At 44.7% G+C, this 15,555-nt stretch overlaps 1 protein-coding gene across 7 annotated transcripts in view; it reads right to left on the bottom strand.

Moving 5' to 3' along the window:
- LOC128078431 (contactin-4) overlaps positions 1–15,555 on the bottom strand; it is a 253,469-nt gene that overhangs the window by 56,761 nt on the left and 181,153 nt on the right. For 6 of the 7 annotated variants that reach the window (XM_052678620.1, XM_052678613.1, XM_052678614.1 and 3 more), the window contains 3 exons: positions 9,294–9,497; positions 3,119–3,221; positions 2,392–2,576 (listed from right to left, as the gene is read on the bottom strand). In XM_052678620.1, coding sequence (XP_052534580.1) covers positions 2,392–2,576; positions 3,119–3,221; positions 9,294–9,497 — 492 coding nt within the window. Of the gene's footprint in view, positions 1–2,391; positions 2,577–3,118; positions 3,222–9,293; positions 9,498–15,330; positions 15,429–15,555 lie in introns of those variants that run through there. The other variant, XM_052678621.1, reaches the window with a different exon arrangement.

Below are 15,555 nucleotides of genomic sequence, written 5' to 3'. Positions count from 1 at the left end.
TTACAAAGTGCTGCAAAGAAAAGTAATTAGTGACAAATAAGCCTGTTTCTTCCTAATACAGATGCTGCTGTGCTGATGCTTTCAAAAATCATGCTTCCTGCAGTTATTTCTCCTCACCTTGGTTCCAGAAAGATGGTTGGCAGGGAATGTATGGGCTCAGCTCAGCTAAAGGACTCCCAGTCCTTGGATATTTTCCAGTACAGATCCAAGTATCACACCAGTCCTTGGATATTTTCCCTCACTTCCAGGCTGTATAATACAGCTTAGATCTACTGCAAACACCAAAGCCAAACTCCTTGTTTCTGATCCTAACTCTGGCATAAACACCTTCCTGGTGGTGCTGTAGCTTCATAGCCTTAGTGGTCCCTTTCCTCCTCCTCCCCATTTGGGTGCTGGGCCCCAGCAGCCTCCTCCAGCACCAGCTGCAACGTATTTGTGGTAGCTAAGTACAGGTGGGAATGGAAGACAGTGGCTTTCCAGTTTAATTTGCTGATTCTCCAGAGCCAATTTCAGGTACATGGTATCAGGTTAGGAGTGGCAGACAGAACAAGAGAGTCTTACGGCAAAAAAAACCACCTGAGTGATCTATCCAACAGTCAAGAAAACAGGTACAAGTCACAGTAATTGCATTAACACCAACATGCTTTCTATCATGTAGGTCTATCTATCAAGAAGGACGCGCAGCATTCAGAACAAAGGCTTCTGGAGAACAATAAAGCACAAACTGTTGTAGGGGCTCAAAGCGGAGAAAATGGAGGAAGAACAGATCTTGCACATTTAATTAACCTTTCCTGCCGCAACGAGGATGTCAAACAACTTTCATGTCACTGATACGCTAACAGAGGAAAAAAATAAACATTGATACAAGAATGAAATACAACAGAAGTCAACCTTTCCTGACAACTTCCAGGAGCACTGAAAGAAGTTGACAATGCAGGCAGGGCCGGGTTATCTGCAGCAAGCAGGCAAATTTGAATTTCATTTTCTTTTTCTTCTCTATTTTTTTTTTTATACTTTGCACACAGGCAGATAACTGGGTTTAAAAGAGTGCCACTGTTAGAGCCAGATTTTAATCTCCAGGCCTACGCTGTATCAGTGTGTCCCTGCGTGATGCTGTGCACAAGCCCAAAGCCCCGTGTCCCACATCCCTGAGCAGCAGCCCCTACCCCACCAAACCAGCTCCTACAGCTCTGCCAGCACTGCTCTTATGTTTCAATAACAGCATAGCAGTTCTCAGCATTAAAAAGAAAAGTGACTACAGGAAAATAGCTGTCATTCAGCCTCAACAATTCATACGAAATGCCTATGGTAAGTTGCCCTCCTTAAAAAATTTCACTGCCATGTGAAACTCAAAAGCCTAGCGTACAGAAAATAGAAAACCCAATCTTTTCCACTGCTGAATGACTGCCACATACAGGCTGGCTGTCCTTGAAAGCTGAGTATGTACAGACCAGCAACTCACCATCCTGACAATGAGACTCTTTTTTAGTGTATTATGTTTAAAAACAGAAATTAGCACAGGCTGACACCCCTCTGCTTACAGGATGAAAAGGAGATGTGAAGATGGTTCACAACATCATAAACAACCAAGAGAGGAGGACGCTGCTCTTCCCATGGAACCTTTATATTCTGTGCTGAAAAGACACCTGAAAATTGACATAAGCCATGGCAGCAGCTCTTTTGTATGGTCTGCTGCCCATCAGGAATGAGATCAGACTGGGTTACTCACTAAATCAATTAGATGATAATCCAACATTTGCTATGGTAGGAGTCTACCCAAAGCCTGAATAACTGCAGCCTTGGCCAAACTGTGAAACTGATGATGATGTTTCAAAACATTTCAACTAAAAAAAATTCCTGAGTGTGATAGCAGCAGGTGCAGAAAGCCTTTAAAGTGGCCCTGATTCTGTAGGCTCTGACATGGTTAAGCCCTGCTTTCCAGGCAGGGTAACCCCTATTGGTGACCCCTGCTGCAAACAGTCCTTAACTGGTTATACGCAATTAACATTTATTAACACAAGCTGGGGATTCCCCCTTCTGTGGGGCCACATACCATAATAAATCACAAGCTGTAAGCACCACCACAGATCTCTGCACAGCACTCCCAGCCATGGGAAGGGAGATGAAGCTCTTCAAGTTCTTTCCGTGTGTTACCAGGCCAATGTCCTCTCAGCAACACGGTTTTGTTTTCCAGCAGCTCTGACTCTCAATCAATACGTGCTGCTCAGACAGGTTTTATTTCAAATTACACCCTTTTCAAGATGTGCTGTTCATAAATTAGTCATTTTTAAAATCTGCCTCCCCCCCCCCCCCAATGACTTTCTCTCAAAATATTTACTGCATATCGCATCTGATGCAATAAAATCCCCTAAAAGCAGGCAATCTGCTTACCATAAAATGTCAGCTGTCCTCGTGCCACGTTTTTCCCTCTCACATTTTCAGCGACACACTCGTAGAGTCCAGCATCTTCTTGCTGAAAATTTGGGATCTCCAGAAGCCCATTTGATCTGTGTCTCCTGGCTTTTCTGGGTATCTGTTTCCCGTCTGCTCTCCTCCAGCTGATCGTAGGAACGGGGCTACATGAGAAAAATAAAGCAAATAAGGTTTGCAGTAAAAGGTAGGGGTCCTGTCCTGCTAATCTCGTGTCTAACCAACTGGAAACTGCTTCATGATCGAGGATGATGAAGACCCTCAGGGGTCAGTCCTGGGATCTGGAGTGATCTGCATGTACATACTTTGTGTATCAGTGGTTCACAACTCACGTTACCTTAAAAGCAGGAGTCTGCATTATAAAAACACAGTTTGACAAAACTGGGATTGGGTTTCTGCTGTGACAGTACATCCATTCTCTTATCAATCCCACATTTTCATTTTGGAAGCGCTGCTGCTATTTACACTGGGAAAAATAGACAAGCTTTAAGTCTAGGAGAAGCACTCAGAACTGAAGATGCACAACCGTGTCTTTACAACATAAGTCATGCTTTTTGGTGAGCAAAGTCCCTGCTCCCCAAGTGCTCTGTAATGAGTGCTGGCAACAACAACTCCTGCTGTGGAAAGCGAGGGACCGCCAGCCCTCGCAGCTGAGCTGTACACCAGCAGCAGAAGGAGCACAACTTACTTTCCCAGGGCAAAGCACTCCAGTTTCACCGCTGTTCCTTTTGCAGACGGAACTGTTTCTGGGAACTGCACTTCTATTTTCGGCTCGTATTCCCCCATCACCCCTGCAAACATAAAAGAGCGGCTAAGGCTGGGCTGAGGTTTGCCAATAAATTCACAAGCGTTCCTGTGCTACTGCACAGCTCTTCTCTACATCATTACTTGCCCAATTAATCCATTCATTTTAAACATGGCCTGTTTCTAACAGCCATGCCGTGTGGGCTCTCTTCCCATTTACTGCCAGAGGAAAATCAGAACCAGCGCTCCACGCCATCTGCCACAGATTAACATTTCTTCATGGCTGCATTACTTTTTGCTTTTGAATATTCGGAGGTTTTTACAGGTAACTCATGAGATAAAGCAGTAATAAGGGGGGGGAGGGAGGGTTCACCACCTTCTAGAAACTGAAATGCAGAACAAATAGCCATTAGGAAAAGTTTTAAAAGCACTGGAGCTAATCAAGGCTTCTGTTAACTTCAAGGATTTGGAAGCATGGAGATCGCAGCAGAGTGATGGGCTGTGGTTGTGGCACTGCTTCCTCTCTCCCTGTGTTGCAGAGGTAGCATGAGGTGCCTTCTGGCTTCTCTTTTTCACATTTAAAATGGTTTAAAGCTGAAGATGCTCACCCTGAGGCTTACGTGGAGTGTCCCCTCACTTGCTGACCTCTGCACTGCATGCTGTGCTGCACTACCAGGTTACATAAGTGTTCTTCAACCCTTTCCTTTCACATAAGTCCTGCTGCTACGTTGCACAAAGAGCATCTGTTGCACAAAGTAAGCCATCCAAATGGAATGTGTTTGTTACAGATACGGATGCTGTCCCTGTACACGTGCCCTGGCCAGCACACAGAGCGGGAAGCACACGAGTCTGTCTGTGCTCCAGCATTTACAGATTACACAAAAAGGAATTAAGGAGCACAATCCCCATCATCTCACTGAACATTAACAGAGCAGCCCTGAAGGGCTGGGAGAGACCAGTGCTATGGAGGCAAAGTCTCTCTGCTCTCCTGACTGTGATTTACCAAATGGTGCCTAAATTCCTCTGCACTCCAAACGAAATATTTGCTGGGAGAGCTCCAGGCAGGACAAGGAGCAGCCATTGCCCAGCTGTTCCATCAGACAGGGCTGTGTGAGCAAATGTTTGCAAACAACGCAGCTCTTTTGCTGATATTAAAATTTACTGAGATCTTTTCCCCAGAGAGCATTTCCATATTCTATAGTGCCCACAAATCTGGCAGCGGAAGAACCACGGAGCTTGGAGTTGGCATCCCTCAACAGATACACATTCTGTGCCAGCCTGGCCAGATGCAGCCAGGCTCCTCGCTGCCTTGCACTGCTCAACAAGGACTTCCTTGAGGAATCAATCACCCCCAGCCACCGTCATCTCCAAGCAGAGCTCCCTGGTGCCCTGTCTCAGGGAGGATGCAGCACCCCCAGCCCACCCTGGGCCTCCACTGGCACTGAGCTGACAGGTGAGACCTCAAAGAAGAACATGGGAGATGCTCACAGGAGCAGTCTGCATGCCAATGCTTAATCCAGTCCCTAAAAAGCAAAAGCAACAGGAGCTATTCTTTCTTCTTCACTCCTAAAGCAGTAATTTGGCCCCCTTATGCAAAGTAGGCTGTGAAGTATCATTTGACACTAACGAGCTATTTAGGAAATTAAGGCAGAATGTATTATTAATACATTTTTCACTGACAGATCAGGAAACGAGGAATGCGAGGGAAAGAAAATTCTTTTTTTTTTTTTTCCTTCTCTTTCTTTGTTGTTCAGACTGCCCTACCTTGGAAGCTGTGACCCTGAGGGCACAAAGCCAAGGCAGACTGCTGAAGGCACCAGGGCTGTAGGGCAGATCCCCTCCTTTCTCTTACACTGAGGAACTCAGTGGTTTGACAGCATTACTGCAAACACTCCCCACTTCAAAACCAGCATCTGTTCCTGGAAAAACCACCGGGATCCCATCACAGCCCCAACCACCCCCCTGGAGACGCTGGGTGTACATCAAGCTCTGGCTTCTCTGCCTTAAAGGAAAAACGTGGGTACACTGGAGATACCTCACTACCAAATCTAAGCTCTTTTTCACACCGACAGTCCTTATTTTTTCCTGCTGTTCCTAGGTGAGTTAACATCTGACTTAGCATTGCAGGTGGAAAGAATAAGGGAGAAAATAAAAGACTAAAATAGAGCCTGGGTTTGTAGCTTGGAGAATGTTTTCAGTGTCATGACACATCAGATGCTGTACGCGTTTGCAGTTCAGAGGATTTCATATTTTTCTCCCAGTTTCAGGGCTTAAAAATGTGCTTTTGGATGAAAGTCCCAGGAATTCAGAAGCAAACTCATTTGTCTGAGGATATGCATTTCCTGACAACACCTGTGAAATGTTAAAGTTTAATTGGCCCATACAGCTGCTGCTGATGGTAATTTCATTCCAGGTCTATTGCAGCTCTTTTCCACTATTACTGTTTTAATTTTCATGTAAAAACCCAAAGTGCATTTTAAAGAGAAGAAGTGGAGCACTGCAGAAGGGCTGCTGCGGCACTGGGACTGCAGCAGAGAGGTGCCAGGCAAACGCTTGGGGCTCACAGGTCCCTGTTCTGTCTCAGCTGCACCAAGAACTGCGCTCCTGGTGGATGCCTTCGGGCTTTGGGGCTGCTCCCAGCCTTTGGGTGCCACATGCATTTGGCTCGAGCCATTTCTGTGCTGCAGGAAGCTGTCAGCTACAGCCAGGACAAACCCAGGGCCAGGAGATGGATGGCGCAGCTGAGCAGCCCACACCTCTGCTCTCCTCCACATACTGTGTCTTAAACCAGTGCCACTCCCAAACACCTTTAATTGGGTGTCATTCCCAAAGCCTTGTATGGGAGCACGTGTGTGCTTTTCAGGGGGACAAACCTCAAATCACAGATGTGCAGTTTTGGGGGACTGCTGCACTGACGTGATACTGCACTTACCCCAGGGAAAGCTTTTATCCAAGCATCCTCACTGTCAGATATCCACCTAGCTATAGAAAAGTATTTAAATGAAGAGCAATTCAGTGCATTTGTGGGAGAGAATTTTTAAGAGGAACAGCTGAAAACCCATCCCTTTCCCAGTACCTGTTGCACTTCGTCCACATTACCTATCCCCATGAGATCACGTGTTGCTGGCACTGAGATCTTGGACTACCAGAGGCATGGCACAATGTGCTCCCACTGCCCTTCCTGGAGCCCTCTGGGTATTCATCTCATAGAATCATAGAATTACTGAATGGCTTGGGTTGGAAGGGACCTCAAGGATCATGAAGCTCCAACCTCCCTGCTGCAGGCAGGGCTGCCAACCTCCATATCTAATACTAGACCAGACTGCCCAGGGCCCCATCCAACCTAGCCTTGAACATTAGGGATGAGGCATCCACAACCTCTCTGGGCATTTGTTCCAGCACCTCACCATTCTCTTGGTTTAGAACTTTCCCCTGATATCCATCCAAAATCTTCCCTCCCTCAACTTAAAACCATTTTCCCTTGTCCTGCCATTATTTACCTCTGTAAAGAGTTGTCTCCCCTCCTGTTTGTAAGCTCCCTTAAGGGAGAAGTTCTTCCAGGGAGGAAGAGCTTTCTGGGGATAGCAAACGGTGCACACAGCAGCAGGAGGGGAGCCTGATTCCTGCAGCTCTGGTTGCTAAACAGCTTTGCAGACAACAGCAGACCTGTAACTCCAGAGCACCACCAATGACAGCAAGCATAAAGAGAAGCATAAAGGCACAGGGAAGGAATGTAGTCTGCCCATTGGGTCAGGCCTTATGCTGTATTCCTGCATCTTCCCCTTCTGCAGCCTGTACATCAGAAGCGTGCTATGGTAAAGCAAGCCTTGCTTTAAAAACATGCTGAAAAGCTGTTTTTCTAAGTTGATCACATGTAAGTAAAATAACCATGACTAAGATGGCAGGTATGCAGCTTACAAAGCCTAACTGACTTGTGGCTGAGTCTAGAAGAGTTACTGCAATACACTGAAGAGGAAAGGTGGAAAAACCTTGTGTTCAGGCAGTGATCTCAGCCCTAATAATACTGCACAGCAGCCCAGAGAGGGCAGCGGCTGCTGGGACGAGGGGAGGGAGGTGGAGTGGAGGGTGCTGGAGCTTTGGCCACAAAGCGAACATCAGCTATGATTTCTGAGAAAAACACATTTCAGAGATTTCTGTGAAGTGTTTTTGAGAATTCACAGCATGCATTTCAAAACAAAGCCAGTCAGGCGGTACCTCCAACACGTGTAATGCCAATCTCTTTTGTGCAGGGTTCGCTGGAGGCGGTCAGCAGCCCCAGCCCAGGCTGAGGGTCCCAGTGCTGCAGAACCCCCTGGAGCCGCACAGGAGTCCCACGTGGGGGGAGCGGGTCAGTGACTTACATTAATCCAGGGAGGCACATTAAGCTTTTTTTTTTTTCCCCATTAAATTCACTAATTGAAGTTAAATGGAACTGAAACACTAACTGCTGATGAACCAGCCTCTGAGGGTACTGATTTAATGACACAGTGTTGTAAAGCAAATAACGTCTATTGCTGGACATTGCAAACAGGAACACAAAAGATAAACACGACACATTTGCCAATGGCAGCACCATTTCACTCACTCCTCTTGTTCCCACATTCAGAGTATATGTACTTCATATGTAATTTCTCTTCTCAAGCTTAACACTGTGTTCTATTCAGATTTTATAGGTTACTCTACATGGAATGAAAAACTGAGCCTTGCAGATTTTTAAAATGAAGTTTGTGTCTAACAGTAGTGCGCTCCTATTTTAAAACGCACGTTCAACTTTTGATTACTGTCATCCATGGCTCTACAGACATTACAGCACCTTTGCTGTTTAACTCAGGAATGCATTCCGGAGCTCCTCAGAGGTTCAATTAAAGTTTCATATCTATAATAAACAGCAGAGCGCACATCAAAGGAATCAGAGAACATTCCTGAGAATTACCTCGGGAAGGCAATTGGTCTCTGTAAATAAAGCTGAGTGCGTGCAGAGGAGCGATGCGCTGGGGCAGAGCCCTTGGCAATGCACTTGACAATCAGGATGACTACCAATCATCACAGCATTACCCTCTGCTTCAGAAACAGAGCAGACACTGAGCTCGGTTTTGACAAATGGAAGCGCTTTCCGCTAGGTATGGCTTGCAAAAAAAAATCTTGCCCATTCAATAGCTACAAACGTTTCTCGTTCAGCACTGAAAATGTTAACATGAGATGAATTTAAATACTCCTCCCTGTCTTTCACACCGTCTTAGTTTCAGCCGGATGGAATTGCTTTCCTCATAGCAGCTGGTGCGATGACGATGACTTAGGCTGGACTCAGAGGGCCACGTTTGCTGCCACTTAAACCACTGCGTCTGTAGAGGTGTGCTGTAAGGGGAGCGGATCTGAGGCACAGAAGAGCAGCTGTCCTCACCCTGCCCAGCACTACAGGGGCACTGCTCGTCACCCCGACCCATCCAACACCCCACCGTGGGACCTCTCTTATCACAGATGAACGATTGCAGCTGGCAGCACCACATCCCTGTCCTACAAAGGAGGAATCTTCGTGAAATACCACTTAGTGACAACGGATCTTCTTCTAAAAGAAGTTTCTAATAATACATTTCTATTTCTGGAATGAATGTCCTAAATGCTAGCCTTTAAACAGACGCTTCAAATTAACATGCAAATTTATTTTTCTTATCTCCTTGGAAATGACTATGATACAAATCAATTGCCTGTATAAATTTAGAAATCCTCTTTTGGTTTCTTTTCATTGTATTTTATTTTTTTAGCATTATTCCACAAACCACTAAAAATAGCGTGGATTCTGCTGGGAAATACAGCCTGAACTAACAGTTACCGAAACAACAAAGTGCTTTTGTACACTTTTGGGCTGCATAAAATGAACAAAACTACAGTATAGCCAAACTCTAAAATCCGTTTTACGAAAGTTCTTCCAATGATAGAAATAGCAACCTTGGCCACAGCATCACAAAACCCACCAGTGTGAAGGAGGCTGAACCAATAGCTAAAACCACGGGTCTCACAAAGCTCTGTGAGGGAGAAAACCCTTCTATTCTAACATGGAAATATTTGAGGCCATTCCTTAAATCTTGCGTGACACCCAAAGAAACCCAAACGAGTCCTACCGTCGTTCCTGAGGATGAGCGGGGTGGGAGGGCCCAGGACCCGGCTGTTGGTCACCGTGTTGGTCACCACACACGTGTAGTTGCCCACGTCTGAAGCTTCCACCTTTGCGATGTACAGATTCCCCGTCTCCTGCGAGACGAAGCGGCGGTTGTCCTGGTGCACGAACGATGGGTACTCATTGAAGATCCAGGCGTAGGTGAGCTCTGGAAGCACAGGGACCATCAGTGCTGGTGACAACCAAGCCTTGGCTGATGAGGGGCTCCAGCCCAAAACTCAACTAGAGCCCCGAAAATGATTTGCACCCTGCTCCCCTCGGTTAGGGAATCACAGCCCGTGAAATGACCGAATAGCAAACATTTTACAAGTTCTCATCGTTTATGGACAGGAATTTCCCAGTGTGACACCTGGAACACCTCTCCTACGAGGGAAGGTTGAGGGAACCGGGATTGTTTAGCTTGGAGAAGAAAAGGCTCTGGGGAGACCTCATTGCAGCCTTCCAGTACTTGAAGGGAGTGTATCCACAAGGGTGGGCAGTGATAGGACAAGGGGGAATGGTTTTAAACTGAGACAGGGGAGGTTTAGGTTGGATATTAGGAGGAAGTTTTCCACCCAGAGGATGGTGAAGCACCAGAACAGGCTGCCCGAGGAGGCTGTGGATGCCCCATCCCTGCAGGCACTCAAGGTCAGGCTGGATGTGGCTCTGGGCAGCCTGGGCTGCTGTTTGGCAACCCGCACATAGCAGGGGGTTGGGACTGGATGAGCGCTGTGCTCCTATGCAACCCAGGCCATTCTATGACTCTATGACACTTCTGAGACTGCATGTAGACCTCAGTTCTCTTGAAGTGTTCTTTAGAGTTCTTCCAATCAAGAGTACAATGTATTTTATAGCAATTCCACTTCTGCCACAAACATTTCAGCCTTCCTGTCCTGTGCCTTTTTTTCTGCTTTCTTAGTTTTGCTTTTTTTTTTTTTTTTCTTTTTTCATTTAAAGAGAGTTTGGAGGAGGATCTGCCAAGCTGTGATATCATACTCTATACATTTCATTCATCTGGAATCCCAGAATCAGCAAAAAATTCCAAACACCAAATTAAGCAGCTGTAATCTTCCATGTGTCTAATTAGAAAACATTGCATTTTGTAAGGCATCCTTAGAAGTTATTTGGCCGTAAGAACTAACAGAGAGACACGCTGCAAGTGGTTGCATTTTATAAGTGAGGTTAATGCAATATAACCCTATTATATTTGCCTAAGACTAATATGCAAACCCACTGGAAATGCTTGAAGAACTCAAGCGAGTGCAAGATTGTTGTAGTTTTCTAAGGCAACAGTAATTACACTAAAAAGCACATTCTTAGTTTAATACTCTAATGAGTCATAACTGTAATTGACCTCCACCATTAGGTATTTTGGAAAATACATTCAGCCCTCACGTTCCACTGTTTACACACACGAGGGGTTGAATGCAGCTTGTGGGCTTTTATTTATTTATTTTTAACAACAGGATTATAAAGTGCCTACTTAGACTTTTAGGAAGTTATGATAATTCTGTTTATGTAGGAATATCTAATCATCGTATTTATACATGTGCATCTAATTATAAGTAACGTCATGCTGATGCCAAGAGGATACTCAGGAGCCTACAAGGTAGCACTTCTCAGTTGGCTTATTATTTTCTGCAGGTAATTTATTATCTTTTTTCTTTTCCTTTTTTTTTTTTTTTTAAAATTTACTTTTGGTGAAGAATTATCTTGTTATCTCAGAAGCACCCAGTAATGGCAAATAAACACCCCTGCTGTGGAGCACACAGAAGCATTAAATGTTGAGCAAACCTCCACTTTGCAGGTATCCACTAAAGACCCCCAAACTTTGTAACTTTGTTGAATGAAATGGTGAATCAATCACACGTTCTTCATAAAAGCACAAGATGGGGAGGTTTTCCTGGATCAGCAATCCCTGTCCTACCCTGCCCTTCCTCAGGACGTTCCATGCTCCCATCACAGACAACCCAGAAGCACCAAGATTTTTGGCTCCTGCTTTTCCAGTGGAAGTTGGTTTTGCTTTAATTACTTAGAACCCATTAATTTCCAATTTAAATATTTGTATTACTAGGCCATATCCATGTGCTTCTGGGCTAAAGACACCTTTACCTGAAGTGGTTCTTGCCTCTTTGCTGGTGAAAGCAATGAAGAGCCCATCTGCCCTCATTCTCAAGACAGTAATTTCATTCTTAAGAAAGCTGTACTAGCTTTTCCTACGCTCTGCTCTGGAATCACAGAACCACCAGTGCTCCAGAAGAGCTCTACAGTCATCCAGTCCAACCATCCACCTAGCACCAATATCACCCCACTAAACCACATCCCTCTGTACCACGTTTAATGCTTCTTGAACACCTCCAGGGACTGTGACTCCATCACACCCTGGGCAGCCCATTCCAGCATCATTCTTTTGGAAAAGAAACTTCTCATAATATCCAAGCTGAGCTTCCCCTGGCACATCTTGAGGCCATTCCCTCTAGTCCTATCCTTAGTCACGTGGGAGAACAGGCTGACCTCCATCTCACCAGAGGTTAGACTCAAGACTGTAGTTAAAACTCAAGACCTTAGTTACAATTCTGGAGTATATGTGTCATCTGAGAAACTTGAGAGGCTGGAAACCCTGGTAGAGAAGACACAGGAGAGAAGAAAGCAGATGTGAAGCTGTGCAGGAGTAAGAAGGTCAGAATGGAAATGAACATGGATTCTTCCAACAACCAAAGGCGCTAAAGGGAAACTATTTCTATAGAGTGTGAACTCTCAAAACCTCTCCAAAAGGCGTCTTCAGGTAATACTGGTTTCGCTACATAAAACTAAGGAACTCCAAATCCAAATGCTGGACATAATAAAGATCCGATGTCACAATTCCTCCCTTCCTTTCATTAAAATAAACCACTGCACAAAGATGCAACCGCCTGGGTTACTCAGCCTTACATCCTTGGAGCAGTCCATTATTGCTACAGGATAGCTAAAACAACTGGATAATTGTCTTGCTAAAATAACACGGGACTGATGGAGTACAAAGCACAGGAGACAAGGCAGACTGGAGTCTCTGTAAGTGCATTTGCTTGTGTGGCAACATGTAAATAAATACTGTATCAAACTCACTTTGATTTCCTTAGAGATCCTAGTGCAATATTTATGGCTTTTCAAACTTGACGGATTTCTTTTGATAAGGTTTCAGATACTAATTGCTCTGGAAGTGATAGACAGTTCACATCCCATAGGCAATTTGTAAGATCTGTGTAAACAGACACTTAAAATACTGCCTGAGATAGCTCCTGGTGGCTGTGGGTGATGGAAACGTTTACCAAGTTACAGACAAGCACTCTTTCAGCACAAAGAACAGATGGTAACAAGCAATTCATGGTTCTAATTACACATTACACTCTATATAGTCTATATATTTCAGGAACTTATTACAAACTTCTGCTTTTTAATTGAAAGACTGTTCCATCAGTTGGACCAAGGAATGATGGGGTCACCGTCCATGGAGGTGCTCAAGAAACGTTCAGATGTTGGACTAAGAGACATGGTCTAGTGGGGAAACATTGGCTGTGAAAAGGCCTCTGTAGCTATAGTGGGAAAAGCTATTAGAACATGAAGATTACAGTTACCATGAAGCTGAATGGGAGAATGAAATGTTGAAATTAATATTTGGGAAAGAAAGAAAAGGAATAACTTATCATTTTTAATAAGAACAGTGTGGCACAATACACTATTAGTTTTTATAGGCTTTACAGAAAGTTACAGAGATTAATCCTGTCATTAACAGCTCCTGTAATTTATATATTATCACCTACTATGTCACTCTCAAGTCAGACAGGTGGGAACTATTATTCAATGTGAAACAAAAGCTCAGCAGCAATTCCTGTAAAGCGTAAAAATTATGCTTTGTTTCACACTGCAAGAAACAGGTGTGAAATTAAGAAAATGAAGAATCCCTTCCCTACATAACAGTCTCAAGCAACCTCAGATATAACGGTAGCAAATACAGCATATTAGTGCATCATTTTGAGATATTTCTAAATGAAAGGTGAGGATCATCCTGCTGTGCTATCCTTGAGGACAACTGAGCTCCAGGTGTGGTGAACACACTGAGTTAGGTCTGCACTCTTCTTGGTCTCGCCCCATAAGCCAAGCATGGCAGTTGAGCACCCGGGATCTGTGCTCTGGGGTTGTGCTCCAAACAGGGCTGGAGTGGGAACTGCATCTGCCTACAGCGACACCATATAAACCTCACAGCAGAATGGTTTTTGGAGGATAATTTACAGCTTTTCTTCTGCTTTTGCTCCAATTGCTTCCATGTCTTGGTGTTTAAATTTCTCTCAAGTGGTACTAACAGACTGCTTTGATAGTGACAGCGAATTCAAGTGATGATAAAGTGCAACTGATCACCTGACAAATGTCCTGTGAATTCATTTGGTGTTCTCACCTTCCTATATTTTGCTGACTGCTCGTAGGGGACATTCCTAACTTCAAATGTCACTGGGATTTGATTGCTTGATCAAACTCCTTAGCCCCCTGAATAACATAAAGAGCTGACCAGGAGGCTTAATGCACTATAGCTGTTTGCATGAGCATGCAGTGTGAAAGAGAAGACAAAGGACTGTCAGGGAAAGATGAACTCCTGGCATTACTTACCACACACTTGGCCCTACCCAACCCCCAATGCTCCTTTCCACCCATACCTGTTTGTCAGTGTCACACCTGGAGTTTTTGACAGTTTTTCTCCTTCGTGGTTTTATTATAATAGTAGGGCTGCATGAATTATGCATTGTACACATTTCTTTTGTGATCTTGTAGCCCGTTTCATTGCCCTGCCAGCACTCGGGATCAATTTTTTTTTTTATCTTCTCTTCTTAAATAATTGCTGCATAATTTAAAGGAATCAACCTGGGTACAAACACTGCTCGACAGCTCTCCCCTCAGCTCCATGCTCCAGGGCAGCCAGGTAGCAGTGCTGCTTCTGGGCCACAACTGCACATTTTAATAAAAGGAGTCATGAATAATGGACAAGATTAATCTAAAGTTAATAAGATATTTTTGGCTAAACAGTCATCTGTACTAAAACTGGCAATGCTGCTGCTCGAAAGTCAACCAGTGGCAAACGAAGATGTGAACTATCCTTACAGGTAGGACAATAAACCCTTAATATGAGTGAATCAATGTCCAGAATTCAGCTTAGAGAAGTACAAAAGCACCACTGGTCAATTAGGGCCAATGATGATATGGCCTCTGACAAAGACAGCACAGTTATCTGCCATGGAGTATTTGCCCACATTGTTTAAGGAACAGCTACGTTTCTGAGACCCATCCTCGTTCCCAGCAGCTTTATAGAAAGTAAAAAGCTTTCATGAGGCACGTTAGGAAGCATCTGAAGGATAAGCAAGAGGATGCTTTGCTATTTAGAGGTTTTACCTGAAACTGTGTTATAAGCAGCTACAGGAAAGGACACTGCCATACAACAACACACTCCTGGAAACCAATCAGACACAAATCCAGTCAGATCCACGAGGATGTAAAGCAGTAAGGGATGGGGGTTAATGAGATGGGAACTGTTATGAAGACATGAAATCAAAGAAGGAGATAGGCAGACTGAGAGGTCATCTCTCCATCCTGAGATTCGATAACTCACAACTACAACGTCTCTGTGGGTTTTCAAAGCTTTTCTTCAAACCCTCCAATACTGATGCTGCAACTTCCCCACAAGGTCTAGCAGGGAATAATGCACCAGAAGAGAATGGGGTGATGCTGCAGGTTGCACTGCTGTCATCTCCACACCAAGCAAGCAGTCCCTCTCCACTTTGAGGCAGTAACTCCTGCAAACTTCACTGTGCCCCTGTGTGTATTGGCACTGGTTTACGGCAGCAGGAAAGCTGGATATACTGCAGATACTCACGCATCAAAACGCATGCGGTGAGCACAATTTCCAATGCCCATTAACAGAGTTTGCCATCCTCTTAGTCACAAACAATGCAAATACACAAATTGATGTCACTCACATTAATGAATCAGAAGCACGAATGAGGAAAATGCACCAACTGGCCAAGCTTTGGGGCAGACAGCCATCTGCAATGTGGTCAGGGCTGTGCTTGCTTTCTGGCCCAGTGACTCCATGCCCGCCCAGCACATGGAGCTCCAGGTGAGAGTAATAAAAAAGGTGAGAGGTCCTCATTACCTGAAACCGGATCAATAATCACCTGCATCTGCTGCATCTCCATTTGTCA

This window comes from Tympanuchus pallidicinctus, unplaced genomic scaffold, assembly GCF_026119805.1.
Source record: "Tympanuchus pallidicinctus isolate F22 unplaced genomic scaffold, pur_lepc_1.0 scaffold17, whole genome shotgun sequence".
NCBI lineage: Eukaryota > Metazoa > Chordata > Aves > Galliformes > Phasianidae > Tympanuchus > Tympanuchus pallidicinctus.
The sequence above is the reverse complement of the archived record's forward strand: the minus strand, read 5'-3'. Positions and strand labels throughout refer to the sequence as shown.